This window comes from Paralichthys olivaceus, chromosome 21 (genome assembly GCF_024713975.1).
Source record: "Paralichthys olivaceus isolate ysfri-2021 chromosome 21, ASM2471397v2, whole genome shotgun sequence".
Lineage (NCBI taxonomy): Eukaryota > Metazoa > Chordata > Actinopteri > Pleuronectiformes > Paralichthyidae > Paralichthys > Paralichthys olivaceus.
In genome coordinates, this window is record NC_091113.1 from 17,718,534 (window position 1) to 17,743,046 (window position 24,513).

Here is a 24,513-nt window from a genome sequence, read left to right on the forward strand (position 1 = left end):
TATCCCTACATTTTCTTTTTCTATTGCCACTATCAAAACACAGGCAAGTCAAATCCATCTTGAAGTTTTGAAGTCCTCCTCATACAGCTCTTACAGTACCAATTAAAGGCTCACTTACAAGCAAGTTTGGGAGCTTTCAACTGTACCACACAGTCTTCTTTAGTGAGAGTCTGTTCAGCTGTAAGAGAAAAGTCCTTTTTTCACGAGGACCTTTCGGACTTCCTGTAAGGACTTCCATGAATAACTGGCAAACTGTTTATGATATGATGTGATTCGACTGTAGACCATGCGAATGACTAAATGATCAAGAACTAGCCTGCACCTTGAGCTGTTATGTTTTGTCAAACTGATGTCTCCAAAGTTCAGACTTTAATCTGAACTCAAGGGTTTGTATGTAACAGTGCAAATGATATTTGTCAATAAAAATGTTCTTACTCAAAGTACACTTGCCAGCTTTTTATACAAGTTTATTCAAGAATCGAACCTAAGCAAATGTTATAAAATGGTAAACCTAAATGTTAGTGGTTGCTGCATTGATATTGTTTCATAAACTGCAACACTTGTATTTTGACAGTACTCTGATCTCTAACTACTAGCTACTGTGCATGTGCGCATTTGTGTGTGATGGTTGTAAATACAGGCAAGTGTATATAAACTATAACTCCCTCTACAAAGTGAAGAGATGGAGACAAGATGATTGAGGTAAAGAAGAGAGAGAGGGAGAGGCGAGTAACAGAGAGATTAATTTCCCGAAGTGCCTGCAGTCGTGTGACTTGTGCTATGAAATGGGAGACTGTGTGTGTGTGTGTGTGTGTGTGTGTGTGTGTGTCCTGAGCCAGTTCATTCACGTTAATTAACACCACGAGAATAACAGCCTCTGGAAACAAGTTGTGCTACTCCTCTGGCTGCTGGAAGCGTCTGAGGGTGTGTGTGTGTAGAGTCAGATGTCAGACAGGTAACACTGGAATCCCTCCACACCCTGAGCATGCCAAGGAGTAGCTGGAGACTGATCACTGACACAGCTTCTCTCAGAACAATACACCATTTGTGTGTATGAGACTTGAATATTTCCAGTGGGATGCATAGTTGATTTAAATTAGAAATGTTGATCAGATTCCTTTCATATAGCTGTGGTAATTTGTTAGGTTAGATGTTTTTGAAGAAATGCAGGTAGAGGACCACTGGTCAAAAATGTAAGCATTTATTTGGTTTCACTTCAGCACCAATACTCCACTGTTGTCATTAAAATACTCCAGCATACAATGCATGATAGTGATTGGTTATATTCATTTTTATGAAAATGGAGTATTGACTAGAACCTTGGCTGAAGGAGGACTTCGATTATTTCAGTGCCAAATAAAAAACATCATCAATTTAGTGGTGTTCTTGTTTTAGCTTGAGGATGATCACATGTCTTTTATTTGCTCTCATGAAAGTGAAACATTCATTCATATATACATTGGTATGAAGTGAACCCTTTTGTAATGACCCAGTTTTCTGTATCCATTGGTCATTAAACATAATCTGATCTGTAAGTCACAGATGCAGATAAACACAATGTGCTTAAGCTACTAGCACACAAAGTATTTTGATCCGTCGTGTCTTTATCATTAGCAGTTTCCACTGATCTTATAACCTTATATTACACTGTAAATACCCTAATTCATTGTCCCCCTGATGATGGCGAGCTGTTCAGGCTCAGCGGCAGCAAAGCACCACACCAACATGCAGCATTTATGCAACACTCTTAGTCTTATTGACCACCCACATTCACTTATTCATTCATACAGTACCCCTATATGCAGCACCACTTCCCCAAGTATGCGGCATGCAGAGTAGCAGTCAGTCAACCACTGATTTTGTAGTTAATGGACAACCCGTTCTCGCTCCTGAGCCACAGCTGCCCTAAAATCTTTCCCTGTAGTGTTGTGGAGGGTCCAGGTTTTCTTTGACAAACATGGGGCCTCAGTAATGTTTCTCTTGGAGAAAGGCAGCTTCCTCTGTAATGTCCTGCCATAGACACCAGGCTCCATGCACCATAATGTGTGTGTGTGTGTGTGTGTGTGTGTGGTCGACTCATGACTCAGACGTGAACCAGCTCCAACGATTCCTTTATATCTTATTACTTTGTTACTATTATAAACTGATACGTTGTGCCTTAGCTGGACCAACAGAGTTTAACTGTCTCCGTTTGTAGACAGTGTTTCTGACTATAAAAAACGGGTCTGTTCAATATCGATACTCTTTGAAAACACATTGTAACTCTCTCCACCCTTTTTTGAGAGGCATATATGTACCCGTGCTCCCTCCATCATCTCTGTCCCCTCTCTCTCTTGTACCAGGCTGTTCCTCTGTAATAGCCTGAGATGTCAGAGACCATTTGTCTTCTGCAATTCACACACACCACACACACTTGTTCTTGTAGCTCTCCAAACCTAGTGCAGACCTACTTTTGCGTGTTCGCTTAAATAGAGGTCTTCTTTGTTCACTCTAACCACACCAGAGCTCGTTTTCTCTCTCTCTCTCTCTCTCACTCTCTCTCTAACACACACTCTCTCTTGCTCTTTTTCCCTCTCTCTCTGTTTCTCTCACTCGCTGTATGTGTATGGAAAATTGAGGCCTCCTCTGTCCTTCAAGCTCTCGCTCTCTCTCCAAAACATGCACATTTTTCTCTCTTTTCTCTCTTTCCTTCATGCTCTCACACACACACACACACACACACACACACACACACACACACACGCTTGAGTCTTAGTAAAGTCACATGAATCTGTAGTAGGGCCCAGCCCTCCTAGTTCCCCATATTAGCCTGACACAACACCACAGGGTATTCACGTGATTGTAATCTGACTAGCCTTGTGAGTTTGTGTGTGTGTGTGTGTGTGTGTGTGTGGTTTTTTTTTTAGTGCTATTTTTGGATTTGCATGTCTATTTTAAAGGTTACATTAAGTCCTATCGGATTTTTCATACTGATATTAACTGGATGATGTGAGACATAGATGAATTGCAAAGAAGATATTGAGTGACTATAGAATGGACTTTATTATAGCTAGTTAACTCATCTTAGCCAACAAGCATGTGTGTTAAGAAAGCACATACACATTGATATTGCTTATGGGCAGCTGGTCAGTGACTTTCATTAAACCTTGAGTTAAACATATTGGTGCTTGTTAAGAATCGTACATTTAGATCTGAGAGAGACCCTCTCTCTGTGTATGTAGTGTGCTGGGAGTGGTGTGGGAAACACCTATGTGTTGTGGCTCTGACATTGATCAATATGAATTACACAGTGGTTTTGCAATGTTTTGGCTGACATACCTTGTTACACTTCAGAGTCCTATACTGAGATTTGAGTTATGGTTCTTGTCTTGCACATCAGTGTCAGTGTGTCATCGTTAGGCAACAACTCATTAGCAGACAGTTGAGTTATATGAGGACTGGGTGCTTGTCTGAGGTTAAAGCGTCCTTCACAGATGTCTGAAAAGATGATATCTTGTCCTTCTGCAAACTAATTAATGTTGACAATGTGTTAAGTTGGTTTGTTTAAGGAGTAGGCCTATGTAGACAAACTAAGACTTCCTTAGAAAAGGAAAAGCTGTCGATGACTTAAGTATTCAATAGGTTTGGGTCGACATCTGACAGTCAGCGTTGTTGAGCCCCCCTGTCATCAGGTTGAGGAGTTACAGCTGATAGGACAAAGCACCACCAGCATGTCTGTTAGTTTAACCATTGACAGCATTGCTCAACACCAAGGATATGAGAAGCTGCTGCTGAATGCTGCACACACACACACAAATAAAAAAATAAAATAACAAACACACAAACAAACAAAAAAGAAAACAACATTGTCCTTCACAATGTTTCACTTTACACATCTTCATGCCAATTCAGTAGATATTTCCCTACCCTGTTCTACAGAGCTGCCCTGTCACCACTGTGTCTTGTATAGTGAGCTATCATGGAACTAGTTCAATTTGACTCTGTCACTTTGACATGACTGTTCCACTGTGCAGTGTTTCTCCATTCCCACTTTCCAGCCGATGACAGCTTGAGTTTGGCCTCTAGACTTGAGATTATGTAACACATCAAACAACACACCAAAACAGTGAGATTGGATCAATAGAAAGTAAAGCATGAAAACAACCTACCCCCAGACATGTTATGACTGGACAGTGAGTTGATAGTTTATAGTTTATAGCACACACACTTGTGTGGGGTTCTCAAGGAGTGTTATTTCATTTGTGAATTCTAAAATCCAGTCTGAAACCTTAATGTGTGATCCATCTTAAATGTCCTCACCACCTGAACTAGATGTTATGACATGTCCAGGTATTTTCAAAGAAGCTACAGTGAAGGTTAGTAATGAAAAGGTCAGTATCTAAATCATTGAAAATATCAATTGTGCATTAAATGTCACAGGTATTCCAGCCTCCACATACCCCAGTGCTTCACTTACTCAAAAATGGTACTGCCACCACATGGGTAAGAAATTATCTTTAGAATATTTTGACCAATATCTATTTTGACAAATGTTGGTGTCTGCCTACATTCAGTTCTGTTCAGTTCTCTTAGTTGCATTCTGTATATGAGCTTTGCAACCTGCTGGAACTGTCACAGCAGTCTGCAAGGAACCTGCACGTTCTGCTTTGTGCGCACTAAGACCTGTCCATTTGGTTCATAAGATATACTGATCTGAAAAGACATTGATGCAGAATTGAACATTCTGTACCTAACTGTTCACATGAAATGCATGTACATTATTACTTACAGCCATATTAATAAGAATATCAAGTTAGAGGCATTTGCCCACTGTTACAATAAAAACATGTTAGGCTGCTGCATATCAAAGTTCATAAGGAATGTGACCCTGTTGGTATTTAAAAACATCCAGCAGCACCAGCTCTGACAATCAGCTCTATGGGAGGGATCATGTACAAAGTAATTCGTCCTCTCACTCTTTCTTCCAGTGCAGGATGGATAGAACACTAACATGCACATAAACTTGCACAGTCTGCAGGCAAGCATGCACGCTGGAGAAGGCAACAGGGATTTTCCCATACTGCCTCTGCAGCGGCTGCCCTAGATTCCACCAAATGATTGTCTCGGTGCAACTCGGCTATTATTAGAGCTGTATTATCAGGAGAGATGGAGTGAGAAAGGACGATGGAAGGAAAATGTGGAGAAGAAAAAAAGTTGCAGGGAGAAAAGAAACAAATGTCTTATTTTTCTATTAGTTTGTGTTCTTGCCTTCTGCTGAATATTCAACGGCGTCTCCTTTGGTTTCTATCACAATAGCTCCCGACAGTGTTCCATATTTAATAGCTCTGCATCGACAATACAGTATGTGGAGCGAGACAATAACTTCATTAGCAGTGTACGTGTGAACACCAGTTTTATTACTGTTGCACCGTAGAATCACACCGGACTGAACACAACTTAAGAAAGAGAGGAATTTTTATTTTAAAAGAATTAAGAGCAACAAACATGGATTTTGTTTCACTTCAGTGGCTTTACCGATTCTCCGGTCGTACCTGCCAACTCACAATATACGTATACAATATGCATATGGTAACAATCATTGAATACATTCTCAAAACCCTATCAAAATTCACATTGAATATAGTTCGATTTGATAGAAAATAATACAATACATGACTGTTAAACATTATTATTACAAGTGACCACTGACGTTGGCATATATTAGCTAGTATAACATAATGCGGCAACAAGTAAACCATTGCATAAGGTTATAGTTCCCTCGAACAATGTAATGAAGCACAGTGCCAACAATATGCACAGATACACCACTGATATCTGATTCATAAACTGTGTACAAGATAAGACATGGCTGGTTTATTATACTTGAACACTTACATTTGACCTGATCACTTACAAATGAAGGACAGACAACTCTGAAGACTGTGGTTGACAATCAAATTAGCTGGGTCAGTCTAATCACAGATTCTGGATATCATATAGGCAGCATGTGGATTTAAAGAAGGAAATTACTGTAAGCTGCTTTCCACTGCTTTTTTTCCCTTTTTCTTTTTCTCTTTTGTTCAAAATGTGTTGGCTAACCTTTAACATAAACATATGGTGATGTCCTATACTTAACATATTGCCAACAAATCCTATGTGCTGAGCCAAACCTACTGTGAATGTCTCACTCTGAGTATTGTGTGTATCCAAATCCTGAAATGTCTTATTCATCTGTGCCACAGAGCTCCATTGTTGTCCAACAACCACTAAAGCACATTAGTGAGCCCCATGTTCCAAAGGGTGTTAATGATTCTCCATGATCCATGTTTAATGCAGAAACATGCATCAACAACTAATAATTCAAGAGAATCAAAATCACCATGAACACACAGTTTAGTTCGTTGACTAAACAACACCATCCTACTTTACCAAATACCGTCCAGAGCACCAGTTGGATTAAACCCTAAAGCAGTGGCGGTCTGCTTTAAGAAGTTACAGGAAGTTGCTGAACACAGAATCAGTGTATATTTGTAATTCTGCTTAAAATGCCTATGTCTTGAGCTGATGGGCTTGAGGCTGAAAGCAACTGAGAAGATAAATCAGAAAGTGCAGAGATGGACTACCACATGTTTTTTTTTATGGAATACATTTACATCAAGCAAAAGAAAATGCCCACCTTTTCCTTTTAAATTGGACTGAAGATAGTGTCACACCTGTTGTTGTATTTATAAGGTAGTAACACGCTGTTGTTGTTAGTGTGAACTGAATATAATATTAGGTAACACGAAGTGACACGTAATAGAGAGGTACTTTGATTGCTTTGATACCTTGCATGCAGTGGGCTCCAGCTGAATGTCAACGCTAATGTGCTCTAATGGTGAAGTAAACACATTTGCATCGGACAAGACTGGAGCTAATACAACACTATATGAAAAAGTGAAAGCATAACAAATGCACCAGATTCGGCCTGAATTCTTGTTTAAGTAGTTTCCTCGTAATGTATGTACAACAACGCTGAACTATTTTTGGATGAGCCCTTTCCTTCCCTCTCTTCCTCTCACCTCTCCCTCCCTCCTCTCTCCTGGGCCCACACATCCTCCGTGAGGAAGACATAAAGGAGGGGGGAAGCTGGGTCACATCACTCTGCTCAAGGCTGTTTACTTTGCCTCTCTTTCTCTTGCTTGCTCTCCATCTTTTTCTCAGCCCATCTTCTTTTTTCTGTGTCTGCAGAGTTAAATTCCTCTTCTCTCCGTCTTCTCCCTACTTTTCACCCCATTTCTCTCTGTATTGCGTTTCATGTCTCTACGCTTGTCTCTGTCGTTCTTGCCATCTTGTGACTGCTCTGCTTCCCATGTGGGTTCAGCTGAGAGAGGTAGAGTGAGAAAGAGAGAGAGAGGGAGGGAGGGAGGGACCGATGACCTTGTAGAAGAGGGGATGTCTCTTCATGCTGTCATTTGGTATTACTTCAGCTCATCTGCTCTCTTATTCCATCTCTCTCCTCCACATTACTCACACCCCAGTGAAGCTCCACAACAGAGCCATTCTTTCCTCCTGCTGAGTTCTGTCTGTGTCCGTGATGGATCTTTAACTGGGTTTGACCATTTAAAGCTCTGTTCGTTCACACAGAGGGTATTTTATTGGTTTGGTGACTTAGCTGATACCACATTACTGAATCTATTCTTGACCTGAAGTAACTGGATGTGTTGCTTTGATGTAGAGCTGCTCCTGAGGACTTTGACGCTGTGTGAAATTGTAGATCTCGAGTCCCGCAGTGTTTTTACATCATGAATAGCCACTTGTCTTTGTTCTCTGCAGAAAGGGACAGTGTGGATAGGTTCAGAAGAGGTGATTATGTGCCAGTGCAGACATAAACATGTGTGAAGAACACAATTGTTGTTGATCTCTTTTAGATTTTCTCTTTAGCCTCTCTCTGACAGCACAGGCATCTGTAATAACTCACGTGCAACGCTTATGCTGACAAGACTGACTAAAAATGGCAATCCACTTAAACCACAGTGATTTCACCTTTTGAGGAATGGATTCTGAAAACTGTAAAAACAGCCTAGCCTAAAATACTGTATGAAAACACACAACTGGCATTTACAGAGCATTAACAGTTACAGAGCAATAAATATAAACAATACAAAAGTAATCAAATACAAAATATTAAAAAAATACGAGGACTGAAAGATGTATACAACGAAGATAATCCTGGTTAATCACTCAGTTCTACAGCAGTAAGGGGATGTAAGAAACAGAAAAAGAAAAATACATTAAGAGTAAGTAGATTCAACAGTTGATTTCACATTATTGCGCTTTGGAAATATTGATATTACGAGTCAGTTTTTCAATTTTGGTGAGAGTGGTCTAATGGAAGCGAGTCTGAGGGACCTGTGTGTGCGTGTGGGTGTTTGTGTGCATTGGCCATTAATGAGCACCTTGACAGAAGTTACTGATGTGTTGGCCGGGATGTTAGAGGATGTTGCACTGCGACATTTACACCTTGGCCCATCCTCCCTCACTGTGATAATGCATGATGAGCTGCTGGGTTGCAAGATTACCATCTCCGACTCTCTGTGTCCTCATTCATCTTCATGTCCTACAGTTGCCCCACCATTCTCGCCTGGAGCAATTTCAGTAGTCATAAAACACACACACGCACACACACACGCACGCACACACACACACACACACAAAGTGTTTCTGAGTTTCAGTGTTTTGTATTAGTAGAGAACATCAAACGTGTCTTTGCCCACAGCAGCCGTACTTGAATTCTGCTTTGCATGATGAGATTTCTTCTTCTCTGCTCTCTCTGTCCCTGCATGATGAGATTTCTTCTCCTCTACTCTCTGTGTCCCTGCATGATGAGATTTCTCTCTCTCTTTCTCTCTCTGTCTCTGTCTCTGTGTCTGACTCTCTCTTGGTTGTTGGTAATTGCAAGGGGAAGCCAGCCAGCAGCCTATAGTGACTCAGAAGCTGCTTCATATATTTATGTACCTCTGGGGACCCATCTCTCTATCAAAGTCTGTCTCCCACTCTCTCTCGCTGTCTCTCCCCCAACTGATTGATATTCTGTAGCAGTAGAAAGCAGCAGCGGCAGAAGCAGCATCATTTGGTCCGTTGTCAGGGACGAGGCACCTTGGTTACAATGTTGTTGGTGTGGTTGCTGTTGAGGTAGGCTAGTCACTCGGTTTCCAGGCAGTGCCACTCTACTTTTTTTACGCCTTTGGCTGGAGGCTTTTTGATTTTGGGTTTGTCTCTCTGGTGGTCAGAGGTCAAAGGTCATGGTCACTGTGATAACATGTTAGGTCCAGAATACAAACTCTAAATTTGACACATTTTTTACACAAACGTCTCATCACAGGAGGAGCGATTGAGAACATTTGTCATTTGGTCTGATACTGGATTGGTGACTCATAACTTGGTGCCCACATTGAAGCTGTGGGTTGAAGATGTATGCTTCTTTTCAAACGTCCATATTAGGGATGTTCTTTACAAGGTGTCAGTTCAGCATCACTCGTGCTTTTACTTTGGTCTTTAACAGTGTATTTCATTGTTGAGTCACAATATATATGACATAAGTCTGGACAGATGTTGACATAAACTCCAACTTGACTGGTTGGCAAAGGCAAAAAAATTGAAAGATAATTCTAGTTCATTTTTCAATCATCCATCCTCCTTTTTTTCATTCCTAATACAATTTGGCCTTAGTTGTAGTTGACATTCTCCTATAACTGTTGCTCTCATCTCCATTTCCTTTTTGTTATCACATTCCTTCTCTTTCCTCACATTCTTTCCTTGTCTTCTTTCTTCCTCATATTCATTTCTTCTCCTGCCCTCACGTTTCCATTTCAGCTGTCTACCACTGATGATTCTTCCCTCGTTCTCATTTTCATCTTCCTCACATCTTTTTCTTTGCCCCTCTTGGCCTGTTTCCTATCCCATTCCACTCAATCCATTTCTTAATTTCCCTTCACTGAGTCATTCCTATCCCTCGCCCGCTCCTTATTTGTCTGTTTTTATCTTTTCTTACGTAATTGATTCTTCTCTTTGTTGTCCTCTCTGCTCCTCAGTAGTCTGTGACATTTAAGCTTAATTCATGTCTTTCCATTCTTTCAACGTGTGTGTCTTGGCAGGACCTGCAGCCCTTTGCTCTTGATGACTTCACTCGAGCACAGCAGTAACTTGTCTTTTTTTGGCTAAGCTGTGATCACTCTCTGCCATATCATTTTCTCTCGTTGCACCCCCCCCTTTTTTCTCTCTCAATAAAAGCATTCAAATGGCTCTGCTTTGTTGTATTGTACAAAACCTCTTATGGCACCCAGGGACTCTTGGAGTGTTAATGTGTCTGCTTCATCAGGACCCTGTTGTGTCATATAAGCTAACTGATAGCCAGTCACATTTTATGTCCCAGTGCATTTTGTGGCAGGAGACAAGGTATGGTGGTGTTCATGTTTCCTGTTTGAAATGAATTCATTATTTTGGTAATTACGTATTGCCCTATAATCTTGTCTGTGTTTGCTGTAGGGCCTAAATGTACAGAGTAGGCTATATACATTTGAACTCACTGGGCACACACACCTGCAACGTTCATAACAGGGCTAAAACCAAGTCATGAATCCAAAAAAACTCTTTTTAGACTTTCACTGTAACATTTTGTGGTGAGGCATAGATCAAGGCAAGGTATAAAACTATTTCTAAAGCTCTGAGTGTTCCCAGGAGAACCGTGGCCTCAATAACTGTGAAATGCAAGAAGCTAGGAACCAGCACGACTCTTCCTAGAGTCTTACTGGTCAGAATTGAGGGATGGATAAATGCTGCCAAACAGAGAGGTCCTTTTTCCTCTTGAGTCCAGGACCTGAGACTGTTTAGTGGCTCAACAATGAGCTGAAGTAGCCAGGACACCACTGTGGAGTGTCTTCAGGACGTGTCAGGACAAGCTTTACAGGATCAGTCAGGAAGAATGACACAAACTGTTCAAAACCAGGTGTGCAACACTTGTAGATACTCAACCAAAAATACACAATGAGAGGTTTGAACTGTTTGTCATTACAGTTGATTGACTTTAGACTGATGGACAAAAAATGACATTAAATAAATCACATCTACAACACACTGAAGTGTGTGGAGTGAAGGAATCCTTTATGAAACCACTGCATATTACAACATCCTGCAGCTAACACTGTACTTTGAATAAGACAGACAGAAAGGAGGGAGGGAGACGGATACCTGAGTCCTTCTGCAGCGGCTGCCGGTTGGGCTGCGACCCCGACCTTTACTCCGTGTCACCCCCCATTCTCCAGGGGGGGTTAAATGTGAAAGTGTAATAAAGTCAAGGCTCTGAATACTCCTTGAAGCAACCTGCAGCTGCCCTTCAACCATGACATATAGTTAATACAGTCTGGCCGGGACAGCAAGCTCAGGGACATTTGAGTGATTTGGTGTTGCACTTCCATAAAGTGGAGTCACTAATAACAGACGGATTGAAAAGAACAGCAGCATAGGCTGACGTGTTTGGACTTCTGTTCCTTTGTGTGAGACAAGCTCTAGAAGCACAGGTTCCTACATTCCCCCTTGAAGACATCATGTTTTTTTTCCCTCTTTAGCCATGCAGGAATCCAATCACGTGAAAGAATAGAATCATGCCAGTTTCCAGTTTACCAGATTATACAGAGCAATAACTACTGCATATTAACACAAGAGTCCTGTGCTAGAGGTGTTGATTCAGTGCAACACCTTATGAGATACATTTTTTAAGTAAGTAATCATAGGTAACATTTCCTCCGGCAGGGGTGGCTGTGTTTCTGTCACTGAATGTAGTTGTGGTTAGGTTTGGACTCGGATACACATCTAGCTGTACCTTTGTTTGTTAGTGTGTGTGTGCACGTGCGCACACTTCATCTGTGTGTTCTATGTGCAAGGCGGTTCGGGTCGGGGGTTGTGGGCTGGGGGGGTGAAGGGGATAAAGGAGTCCTTTTAGCCGAGCTAGCCTACATGTTTTCTGTGCAGTCAAGCTCAATAAATCAGATTAGAGTTTTTGGAGAGCAGGATAGAGCTTACTGTGTGTGTGTGTCTGTGTGTATGTGTGGATATGATTTACAGCGGGGTAATGCTGCTGCGTTGAGAGACAGACAGCCTGCGACAGACAGACAGAAAGGGAAGAGGGTTGTGTAGCGGCAAAAGTAACAGAAAAGTTGTGGACTGATTGATCCAAGATCGACTGTACGCATTCATGTCATTCCCGATGAAATTAGAGAGGAAGGAAAATAACATTATATCACACATATCACATCAAATATACACACAGACGGAGAAGTGGACTGCTAATACACACATGCCCTCTCAGCTTCATCATTATCTTCAGGTCGTTTGTCACATCGTCTTCATTCGTCCACTGTTCAGCCTCCGTTCTCATTTGTATTCTGTATTCTGTATCGGCATGTGTTTTCTCCAGCTTTCTGCGGTGTTCTATTTAAAAGACAGATAGTGCTGCTCCCTCTGCATTGGTCGTTTGCTTTCACGGCTCATGCTCATTGGCTGTCAGCGGCCTCTGGTGCAGCCAGCCAGAAAGTAGCTCTGCAGCCTTTAGTGATGGGCAGATTATACACTGTGCACTATACACACATTCACATATGTTCATATATAGAAGCATATCGTGCACACGACCATGCAAAAACAATCAGAGAGGGGTACTCATTTTCTCAGCTATTTTCAGATGTAGTCTCACTTCTGATATATTATATACTGAAACATATTTTTATTGTGACAGTCAACTAAAACTAAACATTTCAGTCTCATCGTGGTTTTCGAGAAACAGAAACATTTGAGTTACGGCCATTTATAGATATTTGTAAAATGTTTGGAACAGCTACAGTAACTACTGCTTAACAGACTTTATTTGGGTCCAGATAATGAGTGTGACAATATTACACTTTCACTGTTTCTCTCATTATATTTGAAGTGGGTCCAAATGAAAAGATGTTGTGTTACCATCATCTCCTCCTCCTGTATGTTACTTGACCTACAGCCGCAGTGTTCAAATGCATAGCTGGGTCCAGTCTGACACTGTGTAGAAAAAAGGGCCGTTGATCACACATAGAGAGCACTTTATTAGGAACACCATTCTAATACAGGGTAGCCATCAAACAGCCGTAGTGACATGGACCATTATCCTGCTGGAAGTAGGCATTACATGATAAACTGTGGCAATAAAAAGATGAACATGGTCGGCAACAATACTTAGATGTGACATTCAGACCATGATTTATTGGTGTTAAGGGCCCAAGGTTTGACAAGAAAACCTTCCCCACACCATCACACCACCAGCAGCCTAGACTGTTGACACAAGGTAGATTGGCTCTATGGATTCAGGGGGTTGAGAAATCCAGATTCATCAGACCAGTTTATGATTCTTCAAAAAGGTGTTTCCTTTCACATAGCTCCTGCTCACTGGATGTTTTTTATTCATCACCATTCTGACTAAAATAAATCTTTTGTGTTCAGACAGATCAATGTGCCACATCTAAAAAAAACACAGACTGTGCATAGCTGCATGTGAACGTTCACAACTGAAAAAGGCGGTCCGCTGCTTCTCTTTTCATAACGTGTGTAAGTGTAAGGCTGGACATTCACTGATTCTGAGGTGGGAATCAAACCCATTATGCACAAGTGCTCATTCACAAAAAAGGCTGAATAGAAACTAGGTACATATTTCTCTGTTTTTTGTTTTTCATTGTTTGAGGTATAATTCGCCACAGGAGAATAATGACAGGAATGCATTTAGATTTAGAACAACATTCCACAAGATTTCATTTATGGGAAGATGTGTTTCTTTAATGTGCTTGCTTGATGTCTAAGGATGCTGCTGCCATGCTGCGGTTTGGGTGAGATGTGACAAACTCGGGTAGCATCTTCAGGTGCACCACTGCAAATTTGAAACCTCTGAAAACTGTATTTTTTCCAGCACCGAGCTCCTGAATCATTCAGCCACATACTCACACACACCATCTGCACAGTGTGCAGCAGGGTAGTACTGGATGGCCTCACTCTGAGGTCAGCCTCATTCTTTTGTCGAGGTCAGTGTCTTTAATAGGTGCTATCAGCAGGCCTTCAGAAGAATGACACAGCCTGTAGTGATGTAGTGATGGTGAGAGCTGATACTGATAAAATCCGATGCTGCACTGTGTTGTAAGTGTGGCATCTGCTCCCCTTTGTTCTCTCCCTTTGTCTCTTATTCTGCTCACTGTGGCTGATAGGAGCCTACAGATTCAGAGCTGTGTGTGTGTGTGTGTGTCCATGGCCACCACTCACTGCTGCCTCCCGTTACTGTGGCAACAGACTCAGCAGACACTTTTCCCTTTCCTTGCATGTGAATGTTTTTCTCGACGGAACACTCTGTGCACTCAGTGCACTGTGTGCATTTCTTTGTGTAGACACAATCCAGTATCATCCCTGCTCTGCACGTGTTGCGGGTCACTTGCTGATGGTAATCAGTGTGTGCACAGACACTGACAGTGGGTTAGAATGTGTCTTTCTCATCTTCACTTCTTATCACAGCCCTTATCATGCTATTTGACTGTACATGTTCATAATCTATATACACAGGAATGAATGATGTACAGATGCCAAAACTACTTCCTATGCATATGTGTGATCAAGTGGGTTTTCTTTCCTATGTGTAGGCATGTGCATTAAGTCCTACATCACTGTTGGAGACTTTGAATAGACTTTACTAGCCAAACTCTAGCTACCTACCTACCTACCTACCTACCTACCTACCTACCAAACCTTTACCATAACCTTTACCGTAACCTTGATCTAACCCGAAACCTAACCACTAACCATAAAATCAGCTTCTCCCAAATGCAGACACAGTCCCCAATTGACTGGTATTTAGAATGAAATTTGTCCTCGGATAGCCTATAATGGGAACAGACACACACTCACAAATGCACACACTTGCGTTGACATAAACATACAGCGAACAGGTTTAACAGGAATGTTAGCATACCTGTTGTTCCTGACAGAGAAGCAGTCAGTCAGTTAACATTACAACAAAAATAATGATGATTGGGGGGGGGTAGATTTATCAGGTGCAGTATTGATTTGGATTGTCTTCAGCGTGTTACATGAGGTGCTCAGAACAAAACAGTCAGACATGTGATGTGTGTTCTGTGGGTTGCAGGTTGTGGATGAGTCAGAGAAACCTGAGGCTGTGAATAACTCAGACAGTAGTTTCTAGCTATGGCAGAATCAGCCAGGTCTGATGTTTTCGATGAAAAATGGGCTTTGGTCTGGTTATTGGTGTTCCTGCTCTCTCATGACAGATAAAATGTGTTTATTATGCACAATCAACATATGTTTGCTTACACAGGATATGCACCTCTATTGTGAGTTTAATGTAGCTATACTCTCATTATTACCATGGTATTAAGTTCAACAGTTTTGTTCAGCCTTTGTAACAACATATTTTTTGTAGATTAAGCACACATGTATCATTTCTCTGCTGACCACTTGTGCACATGTATTTGTGTCTATATTTGCATGTATTCTGTAAATTTGTGGCAATAATGCTAGATTCGAGTATTATTATTATTATTGTTGTTTTTATTTTGAGATCTATCGATATGGGTTTTTTAGTTTGAGGTCATCTTGGAACCAAACTAGCACGTTTTTATTGAGAAATAAGAAATAATTCCACAAAAAATGAATTTAGTTTTGAATAATGGGCCTTGCCAATTATAATTTTCCCCTACTTTTATGCTTTTGCATCACCAAAATCACATATATTTGGTTGTTTGAACCTGGGACATTGTGGTGATCGTTAATAGCTTAGGAATATAATTGATAAATCAGTAATGAAATAATAAATAATTAATAGCTGTGTCCTTAAATGACATTGCACTAAAGCTGTTAATTAATGTAAATTAATAACACTCACCTGAATTGAAATGGAGATCTGGACAGTGACAGATGGAGGTTCATCTTTGTTGTCTGGAATGAATTAGAGATGAAAGAATGCACGGAGGATGGTAGAAGCAGGGAGCAGTGTCCTGGAATGACTGCTACTGATACTGAGACATCAATATTCGATGGAGGTGTAGCGTGATTCGAGTCAGATGATAAAAGCAGCTAGTAATAAACAGACTACAACAACAGTGCTGCCCTCAGTGTCTGCTGACTTCCAGGGATCACTCAGTTGACGGCATTGCATTATGTTAGATGGGAGGGGGAAAGATGAGTTGTATGTAGGGATGAACGAGGGAAGAGTGCAAAAGAAGATGGAGGAGAGAGTGAAAATGAAACATTTGTTAAAATAAATAGCCTTTATGGAATAAAAATGGGCCAATCTAAGAGTACTGCTTCAGCTACTGTAAACAACACGGTACAGACACTGGTTAACAAAACACACAGCTGTGTAAATAACAACCAAAATGTCAACACAACAACAAATTACAGCTGCACAATACATCCAAAAAAATGAATCCATAAATGTGGATGGGCGCTGTGTGGGCCGGCATTGAACACAGACACGCAGAGTGAGTGGGTGAGGAGATTGCTCTGGGAGTGTGAGAGATAAGAGAAGCAAACACTGGCACAGCCTTTACAGAATAAACAGGCTTACCTCTAAAATACATGACCAAACTTTGCATGTAATGTGGTTGCTGAATTTTTGTTTTTCCCTCTGGTTTGCAGGTATATGTGGAGTTTGATGATCAGGAGTGGGAGAAGAGAGAGTGGGTCAAGGTCTATGAGGATTTCCAGCTGTTTCTACTGGAGCACCAGCTGGTCTGGGCCAATAGGAAGGAGGGAGCAGGAGGAGTGGGAGCAGGTGGAGGAGCAGGAGGCCTGCTGCAGGCAACTAAGGCCAAACACATACAGTGGCCTGCCCTGGTAAGACTTTTGTTTTCTATTTATAGGCTGAACACAGTAAAGGGAACATTCGTCCATATGACTCAGCCATTTGTGACATTAAATGTGACCACAGTGTTTACCACAAACTACTGAATGCTGTTCTTCTGAATATACCCTCACTTTGTGTTGCATGAATTTGTCTCTGTGCACGTGGATATTGGTGGTTACTGAGTGGTGGCTGTAGTTACCAGCATTGTTATGGTCTCTGTGAGTTTTGTTGAGTCTCACAGAGATTTTGGCGCTTATTTGAGGACTATCGGCTCATTCAGTCACACAGAGTTTACCTTTTTACTGTTGATTGAGATTTTGTCTTTTTCACTGCAGGAACATTTGTTTGAACCCATGTGCCCTTTAAGAAACTTGGGAAATGTATCTGTGTTTCCACCAGAACAACCATAACCTTTAACTCTGTAGTTGCAAAAACCATAGTTACTGGTTGTTGTGTACAGCTGCAGTCACACTAAGTGAGCACTGGTTGCCAGAGTTAACAATGTGAAAAAAAGCATCCATGTCTTGTCATGTTTATTGATGTTAATCTGTGATTAAATGTGATTAGACTTCCTGAGTTGTCTGAAGGAGTGAGATAAAGAGAGGGCTGTGTGAAAGGAGAGAGAACACAAGTAAACAAGCCTGATACTGAAGGAGGAGAAGGAGTGGAACAAAGCCTGACTTGTTACTGTATTTGTTTCATTGTTGTCAGGATCTAAAGCAGGAAGAAATAATCATTGAACTCTGAGCACATTGGCATCATCTACTGTATATACAATAAACATGACTTATGACATTGTGTGTCTGATAGCACTGGCACTGTTCGGTTACTGGTCTAATTTAGCCTTATCTTCAAATGTAGATGTTTTTGGAGAAACTTCACTATAGCTGAAGTTGTAGTTTTAACACACTATCAGAACCTGGATATTAACACTAGATATATAAGCTCAGTATGAAGTTAACCAGCTGCTCCTCAGCAGCAGATACTGAGCAGTAGTTTGATTTAGTTTTATTGGAGTTGAAGTGAAATTCAATATTGGTTGAGATAGAAGAGGATCTAATTATAGGTTGAGTTGATAACTTGGGGATAGTGTTTAAAATGCCAGGCCTGCTTTACCTTTTATTTCGGGAACATATGGGTTCACTATCAGTCTGTGTAGTGAAGTGACTGTTACCGAAACCACATCTAAAATGTATTCTTCTGATGGTTGGTGGTTTCAACTGTTCCCACTCTGTTCTGTGTGTTATTATCTGTGAACACATCATCTCTTTCTCTCTGCCATCACACACAAACACACACACACACATTCATGTGCTTTTTTGTGGTTACAGTATGGTTGCTGTGGTGTTTTTGTTGTTGTGTGTATATGACAAAGTTTTTCTCATCTACTGTATCATACGCACACCTCAGATGACATTGCTGTGTGTATGCTCTAGTGTGTTTGTCTGTGGCAGTGAACTCGTATTTAGGCTATCGGAGCTCAGTGTTTTCAGTCGGTCTCTGGCTGGAGGATTTGGTTTATAAATGTTTGACATTAATGACATTTAGTTTTGGACTGTGTGCATGTTTGTGTGTGCGTGTGTGTAAGTGTGTGTGCGTGCCCAAGAGTGGCTGTGTACGTAGAAATGTGATTCACTGTTTTGATTATGTAATAGCAATGTGCACAGCGCCATCTGGCACATGCATGGGAGATAAGAGTTCAAAGAATTCCAAACACAGTTTTAACTGGTCGTTTCTCTCTCTGTCTGAATCCTCCTCCTGTTTTTTTTCACTTATTCGTCATATCACTTGCCTCTCTGCTATTGTCATGGCAACAGCTTGAAAATCTGGTTCGCACAGACACACATGTACACACGGCCAGAACATGAAGGTTTCATGCTGCTTGCGAGCTGTACTCTACTGATCTTGTTAATAGGAATTTACCTTAATGATTAGCACTTAAAGTAGAGCCAGAAATGTAATTGACAGTCTGACTAACAAAAGATCTCACAGAAATAATGACAGCCTCAAAAGTTGACATGATAATTTCAGTATATTGTAGAGTTCCACAGCACTAGTTCTATCAATACACTGGGGCAGTCTTGTTTGGTCAACGAATAGTCTAAATTTGATTATATAAAATCACTGCATGATGGACAGGAGTCACGCATAGTCACTTTTACTGATGGAGGAGGAAATGTAGGTCAAACTGACACAAGCAGATAATTCAACATGATTGATGTGGCAGAACGTTTGCAATCCAACCCGGCCACAGACGAGAGCAATCTAAAACGTTGTTTTGAAATACCTCAGAGTTTGGTCAGTGGACGGTAAAACTGTGGAAACTTTTGGTAGAGATATTTGAGCTATGTTAGCTATTAGCCGACATATCCAGCTCCAGCAATTTAAGATTACATCTTGAAAATATGCACCTCAATCAGCATGGCCCGTCGTAAACTCCACTCCTATTGATGTTGAAATAAATATAATTATAAATACAAAATTTTCCTTCTTATGACACAATGAGCAAAATTAGTTTTGACAGTGCTAATAGAGATATGTCATATAAGGCACATTATCAAGATAGTAATATATACCTGTATTTGACCAAGCAGGAGCAGATCTCTCCTCTGCAGAGAAGGGTTCTCTCTTACTACCTGGAAATCTTCCAGCATAAATCAATCAACCATGGCACAAGCTCGTCTGTCTTTAATGGAAATGGAAGACGCCACTCTGAACACACCCAAAACACACCCATGATTATAAGAGACTAAGCACCTCTTGCAGTAACCTTTATTTGAAGATCTATCTCACTCCGTAGTTGAGGTTTATTATTCTGAAAGTGCTGTACAGTGAAAACAACATAGAAAGCACAAAACTCTGAGGGATATTATGAAACGTGATTAAATGCATGAAGCAAGGAGGCACCAGGGGACACTTTCTACTGTGAAGCAGATGCTTCAGTTGGACTGAACGTGCCGAGGAGGAACCAACTTGATTACAAAAGAAAGTGTGTGAGAGAAATACTGATAACAGGAACTAGCAGATGCTACTCTCTTATTACTTCAGCAACAAAGAAGCAGCATCTAACAGCCTTTACTTTTATTCTGTGATGTTGCTCTTCTTTAAAGTCTGAATATCAACTTCTTAGAAAGTCTTATTTGCTCCAGACTCACAGATTAATCGACAGATGGACGGAGGGATGGACAAACCCAGAACATTGCATCACAAATTATTACATCATTATATAACTAGGCCTCTGTGCCTCCAAACACTCTCTGCATCTCTTGTTTCCTTGTTTTCCTCAATTATTTATGGTTATTGATGCTTGTCTCTGTCCTTTACTCCTTTCAATGTCTCTCACTCTCTTTTCATTTTCATTCTCTCTCTCATCCTTGTGCTCCTTCTCAGTGTTGGTTTGTACGGCTCCTGTGGACTGTTATGAGCGTGTCTTTGCTAAGTATTGAAAATTACTGATTTCTCTAAGTGACTATAAAACGACTATATATAAATAATATTTGTTTAGTCGATAGACTCATCTCATCGACTAATTTAAGCTGCATAAATCAACTATCAACTCCCTTTTTAAAGCTTATAGCTGCGAGTGTGTAACCACTCACCTTAGTCAGTTTGGGGAATCCCACAAATAGGCTGGTGACTTCATGTTCTTTTTCCTACTTCATGTAAAATTTGCTGTGAAGAAGGAAAAAGCACAATGGAAAGACAGGGACGGTGAGAAATGGAGAGGAACAGACAAAGAGAAGTAAGGAATGTCGGATATGCAGCAAAACTTGCCACTGGTCCACTATCGTAGGATTAATCAGTGCTTCAGTGAGGCTAATGATAGCAGCAGCAGTAGTAAGAATATTAATAGAAGTTGTACTGCTGGTTGTAACAGCTGTTGCTGTAGTAGCTGTAGGAGGAGCAGCAGGCGGAGGCAGTAATCTGATAATCAGCATTGGAACTGGAAAAGATCCAGATAAAGTAAAGTTAAAAGAACAACAACAACAACAACAACAACAACAAATGACTGTGTGAAGATATCAAGATAGAGAGACAGAGAGGGAGACAGAGTCATGTGTGCAGTGTGGAATTAGATTGTTTATAGAGCTAGCACTCAAACCTGCATCTAAATTAGAGTTTCCATTGATGACAAGGAAGACTGATACATAAGTTAATAGACTGAAAGGTGTAGACAACATAATAGTGTGATCTATGATCAAGGTTTAGTTTGAAGCTGAGATTTCTGCTCTTGTTCTGAGCTGCACTGATAAAGATCTATTAAGAATAAGAATCAAAGCATTGTCTGAAATTCTGTCAAATCAAACTCTCCCTCCATTTGTTTTAAAACCAGAGTGGACACATGGAAAATCTGTAACACGATTCCACTCATCTGTAAAAATATCTTTTGCTGTATATTATTTGTCACTGTTTTGTCCCATTCCGGATTCTGTAGAAAGGGGACTCTGGTTTTCCAGTTATCTGATTAGTCAGTAGGTGACGTGTTACCACGGTTATACAGTATATCCTAGTAAGAAGTGAACCAGCTGCATAAAACTGAAAACCCACGATTAAACTTAAGTTACCTGGATAACTTAACAGATCATCCTTTATATTACAGATACAGCAATGGTATAAACATGTTGTTAACATGATCCAATCACAAGTGGACATCTCTGAGTATGTGAGGTCATATCTGTGAGAAAGACAGAGATTGGGGTTAGGAGGGGCTAAGGAAATCAATGGTCTGTGAGTAGCTCTACAATGAAATAACTCTTTTGAAATTGTGAACAAATAGAAAATCAATACGTGGCGGTCAGTGTTAATACTGTCGCAGTGACCACAAATAAATCAATGTATGAAACACTGAGAAGTGTAAAGATATTTTTGCATCATTATGGAAATGAGTCAGGTCCATGTTAAAAAATGGGACAGGGATACACCGTGTGTTGTGGGCATAGTCCATTCCAGTCTTGTATCTGTGTAAAGTGTATTATTGTGTGTGTGAAAGTGCAAGACACAGTTTTTATAAGTACTAACGTGTATCAGGCACGTTGGTGTAATGACAGGTGGTGCTAGGAGATGTACGGCTGCAGTGTCTTATCTTCTTATCTTAGCCCTGTTAGCTATTTCACACACACACACACACACATGGTGTTTGTGACCTTTGCAGACTACAGTCATCTGTTGAAGGATGTCACTTCATCTGTGTGTGCATGTGTGTGTGAGGGAGGGACAGACGATCCTTGTTGTGCAAAGCTGCTGCTTTAATGGCAGCGGTGAATTGAGCCTGGACCTGCCTCAGGCTGTGTGTTTGGGCTGGGTCTGTTGTGTTGTAAAGTTCCCACTGACCCCACCCTGCTCACATGGGCTCCATAACTCACTGGGACAGATCCCATCCCCCACAAACGGAGAGAGAGAGAAACACACATATTTGGCTTTAATTTAGCCCTCTTGTGTTTTCCCTGTTCTGTTCCTCTGTGGCCCTGTGTTGCTTTTCCACTGGTTTCCCATAGATACAGCTGAACAACACTGTCATTTATTTTCTTGTGTTCCTCCTATAAAGAACATTTATTATTGGGTGTGATGCTTTTTTGCACAGTCGTCATTAAGAGTATGTGTCTGTGATTTAAATGCTTCGTGTGTCATGTCTGTCACTTAATGATATTACAGTGAAGATGACAAAATGGAGACATAATGCTGATTAGCCAATTACTGTCCACGTGGGTGGAGATTATAAGCTTTGTGTTGTGTAGATCTGAAACTATTTATTGATTAATAGAAGCATGTTGGTCGTAAATGTTGCGATCCAATTCAAGTGAGTTTCTTTGTCTTGTGTGAAGACAGAAAAGCTACTTATAGACATCACTTAGATTCTGCAAATTGCGATTATCGTTTTTTACTGTTTTCTGACTTATAAATAAAATGATTAATCTAGAATTTATATTAAAGATTGTAGCTTTTAATATTGAGTGGATTAAACAATAATGGAAATAGTCTTCACCTGTGACCTTATTGCAATGCACACTGACAAATGATTGTTTATGATTTGCTAGTCCTCTCAGAATGTGGACCAACCATGAGCTTGCCACAGTATTTTCAGTCCCATGATAGAATGTGACAAATAGAAAATTAATTATTATTAATATAAACATAGTAATATTGTGTTGTACATGTTCTACAACACTCTACTGTGAAATTAACATTAAGAAAAGGAGCATTAAGTAATTATAATATCTAAGACCTTTCTCTAGAATCTGACCAAACAGGTTACAGTAAGGTGTGTGTGTGTATGTGCATGTGCGTGCATAAAGTAAACAAGCGTGCAAGAATGGCAACTCAGCACTTCAGTATGGACGCAGATGCATGCACAAAAATTATACTGCACATATGCTGAAACATCTGGACAACACACACTATTCGACTGTGACCGTTCGGCTTCTCTCTCATATCGTTTATGTTCACAAGACAGGAAGTGCTCACACCAACATTCATTTCATCGTGTAGGGTTAGGTGTAGGAAATGGGTCTTCTGTGAGTGTCCTTTTTGCCAAGGGACTAATATGGTGTTTTGCGAGGCAGGAGTTTCTATTTCCTCATTTTACTGTCTTCATTCTGCATTTCCAGCAATAAACAAACAAACTAACCTAACCTACATAACTATCTTAACTTAATTAACTAACTAACATTTTCCTCTCACATCGTCTCATATTGCAGCTGCACCAGGAGCATGGTAAAAAATCGTTGTGTTTAGTCCCTGGGTAGGTTTTTGACATAAGAGGCAATTACCCAATCAGGGTGCTATCACCCATTTCCAATCTTCATTGGTGATAGCAAAGACACTTACATCATGCTCGGTGCTGGGTGTGAGATATGCTCTGAGTATTTGAAACCCAGCATTGTTTACATCTTTACTAGCTTGTAGACTTCCTTCTTCCTGTCGGTCAGTGGAATAGTCTGAAACTTTCTACAGTATATAACCTGCAAGGCTTGGAAACAAGTGACCCACTGCCACTGATAGACAGTCCTTCTGACCAGTATAACCACCACATACAATCTAAGTTAAGTGTGTTTGTAGCTGTACACATTTTATTCAGTGTAGTACAACACAGTGTGTGTGTGAGTGTTTGTGTGTGTATGTATGTGTTTCTTTTTCTGCTATGACATTGCTGCTAAGATAACAGAGTGACTACTGCAAATAATCGTTGAATAAGAAACATATATGGTTACTTACTACTATGTTTGGTTTTATTACTCCTACACACACACACATGCACGCACACAAACAAACACACACACACACACTGGCACAGCCTCTCACCCATTCTCCCTCAGTCTCGCCGCTCTGTTCTCCTCAGTCTGTGTGTTTGACATGTGGCCTGTGATGAAACATGTTACTCCCACACATGGTGGCTGTGGCTGAGGGGTAGAGTGGTCATCCTCCAACCAGAAGGTCGGCAGCTTGATCCCCAGTCTTCTCCATCTGCATGGCGAAGTGTCCTCGGGCAAGATGCTGAACCCCAAATTGCCTGTCACAGAACAAAAGGTCCTGCTAATAGATGCACTGTATGAATGTGTGTCATCAAGACTAGAAAAGCCCAATACACCTTTTATTTGACGGCTGCCAACGTGCAGGTGTGATATAACATTCTG

General features: G+C 40.7%; 1 protein-coding gene across 1 annotated transcript in view; it reads left to right on the top strand.

The window, feature by feature from the left end:
- The window catches only part of jmjd1cb (jumonji domain containing 1Cb), a 109,555-nt gene that overhangs the window by 29,603 nt on the left and 55,439 nt on the right, over positions 1-24,513 (top strand). The window contains exon 2 of the mRNA XM_020083306.2: positions 16,675-16,872. Within this exon, the coding sequence (XP_019938865.2) occupies positions 16,675-16,872 (198 nt within the window). The remainder of the gene's footprint in view (positions 1-16,674; positions 16,873-24,513) is intronic.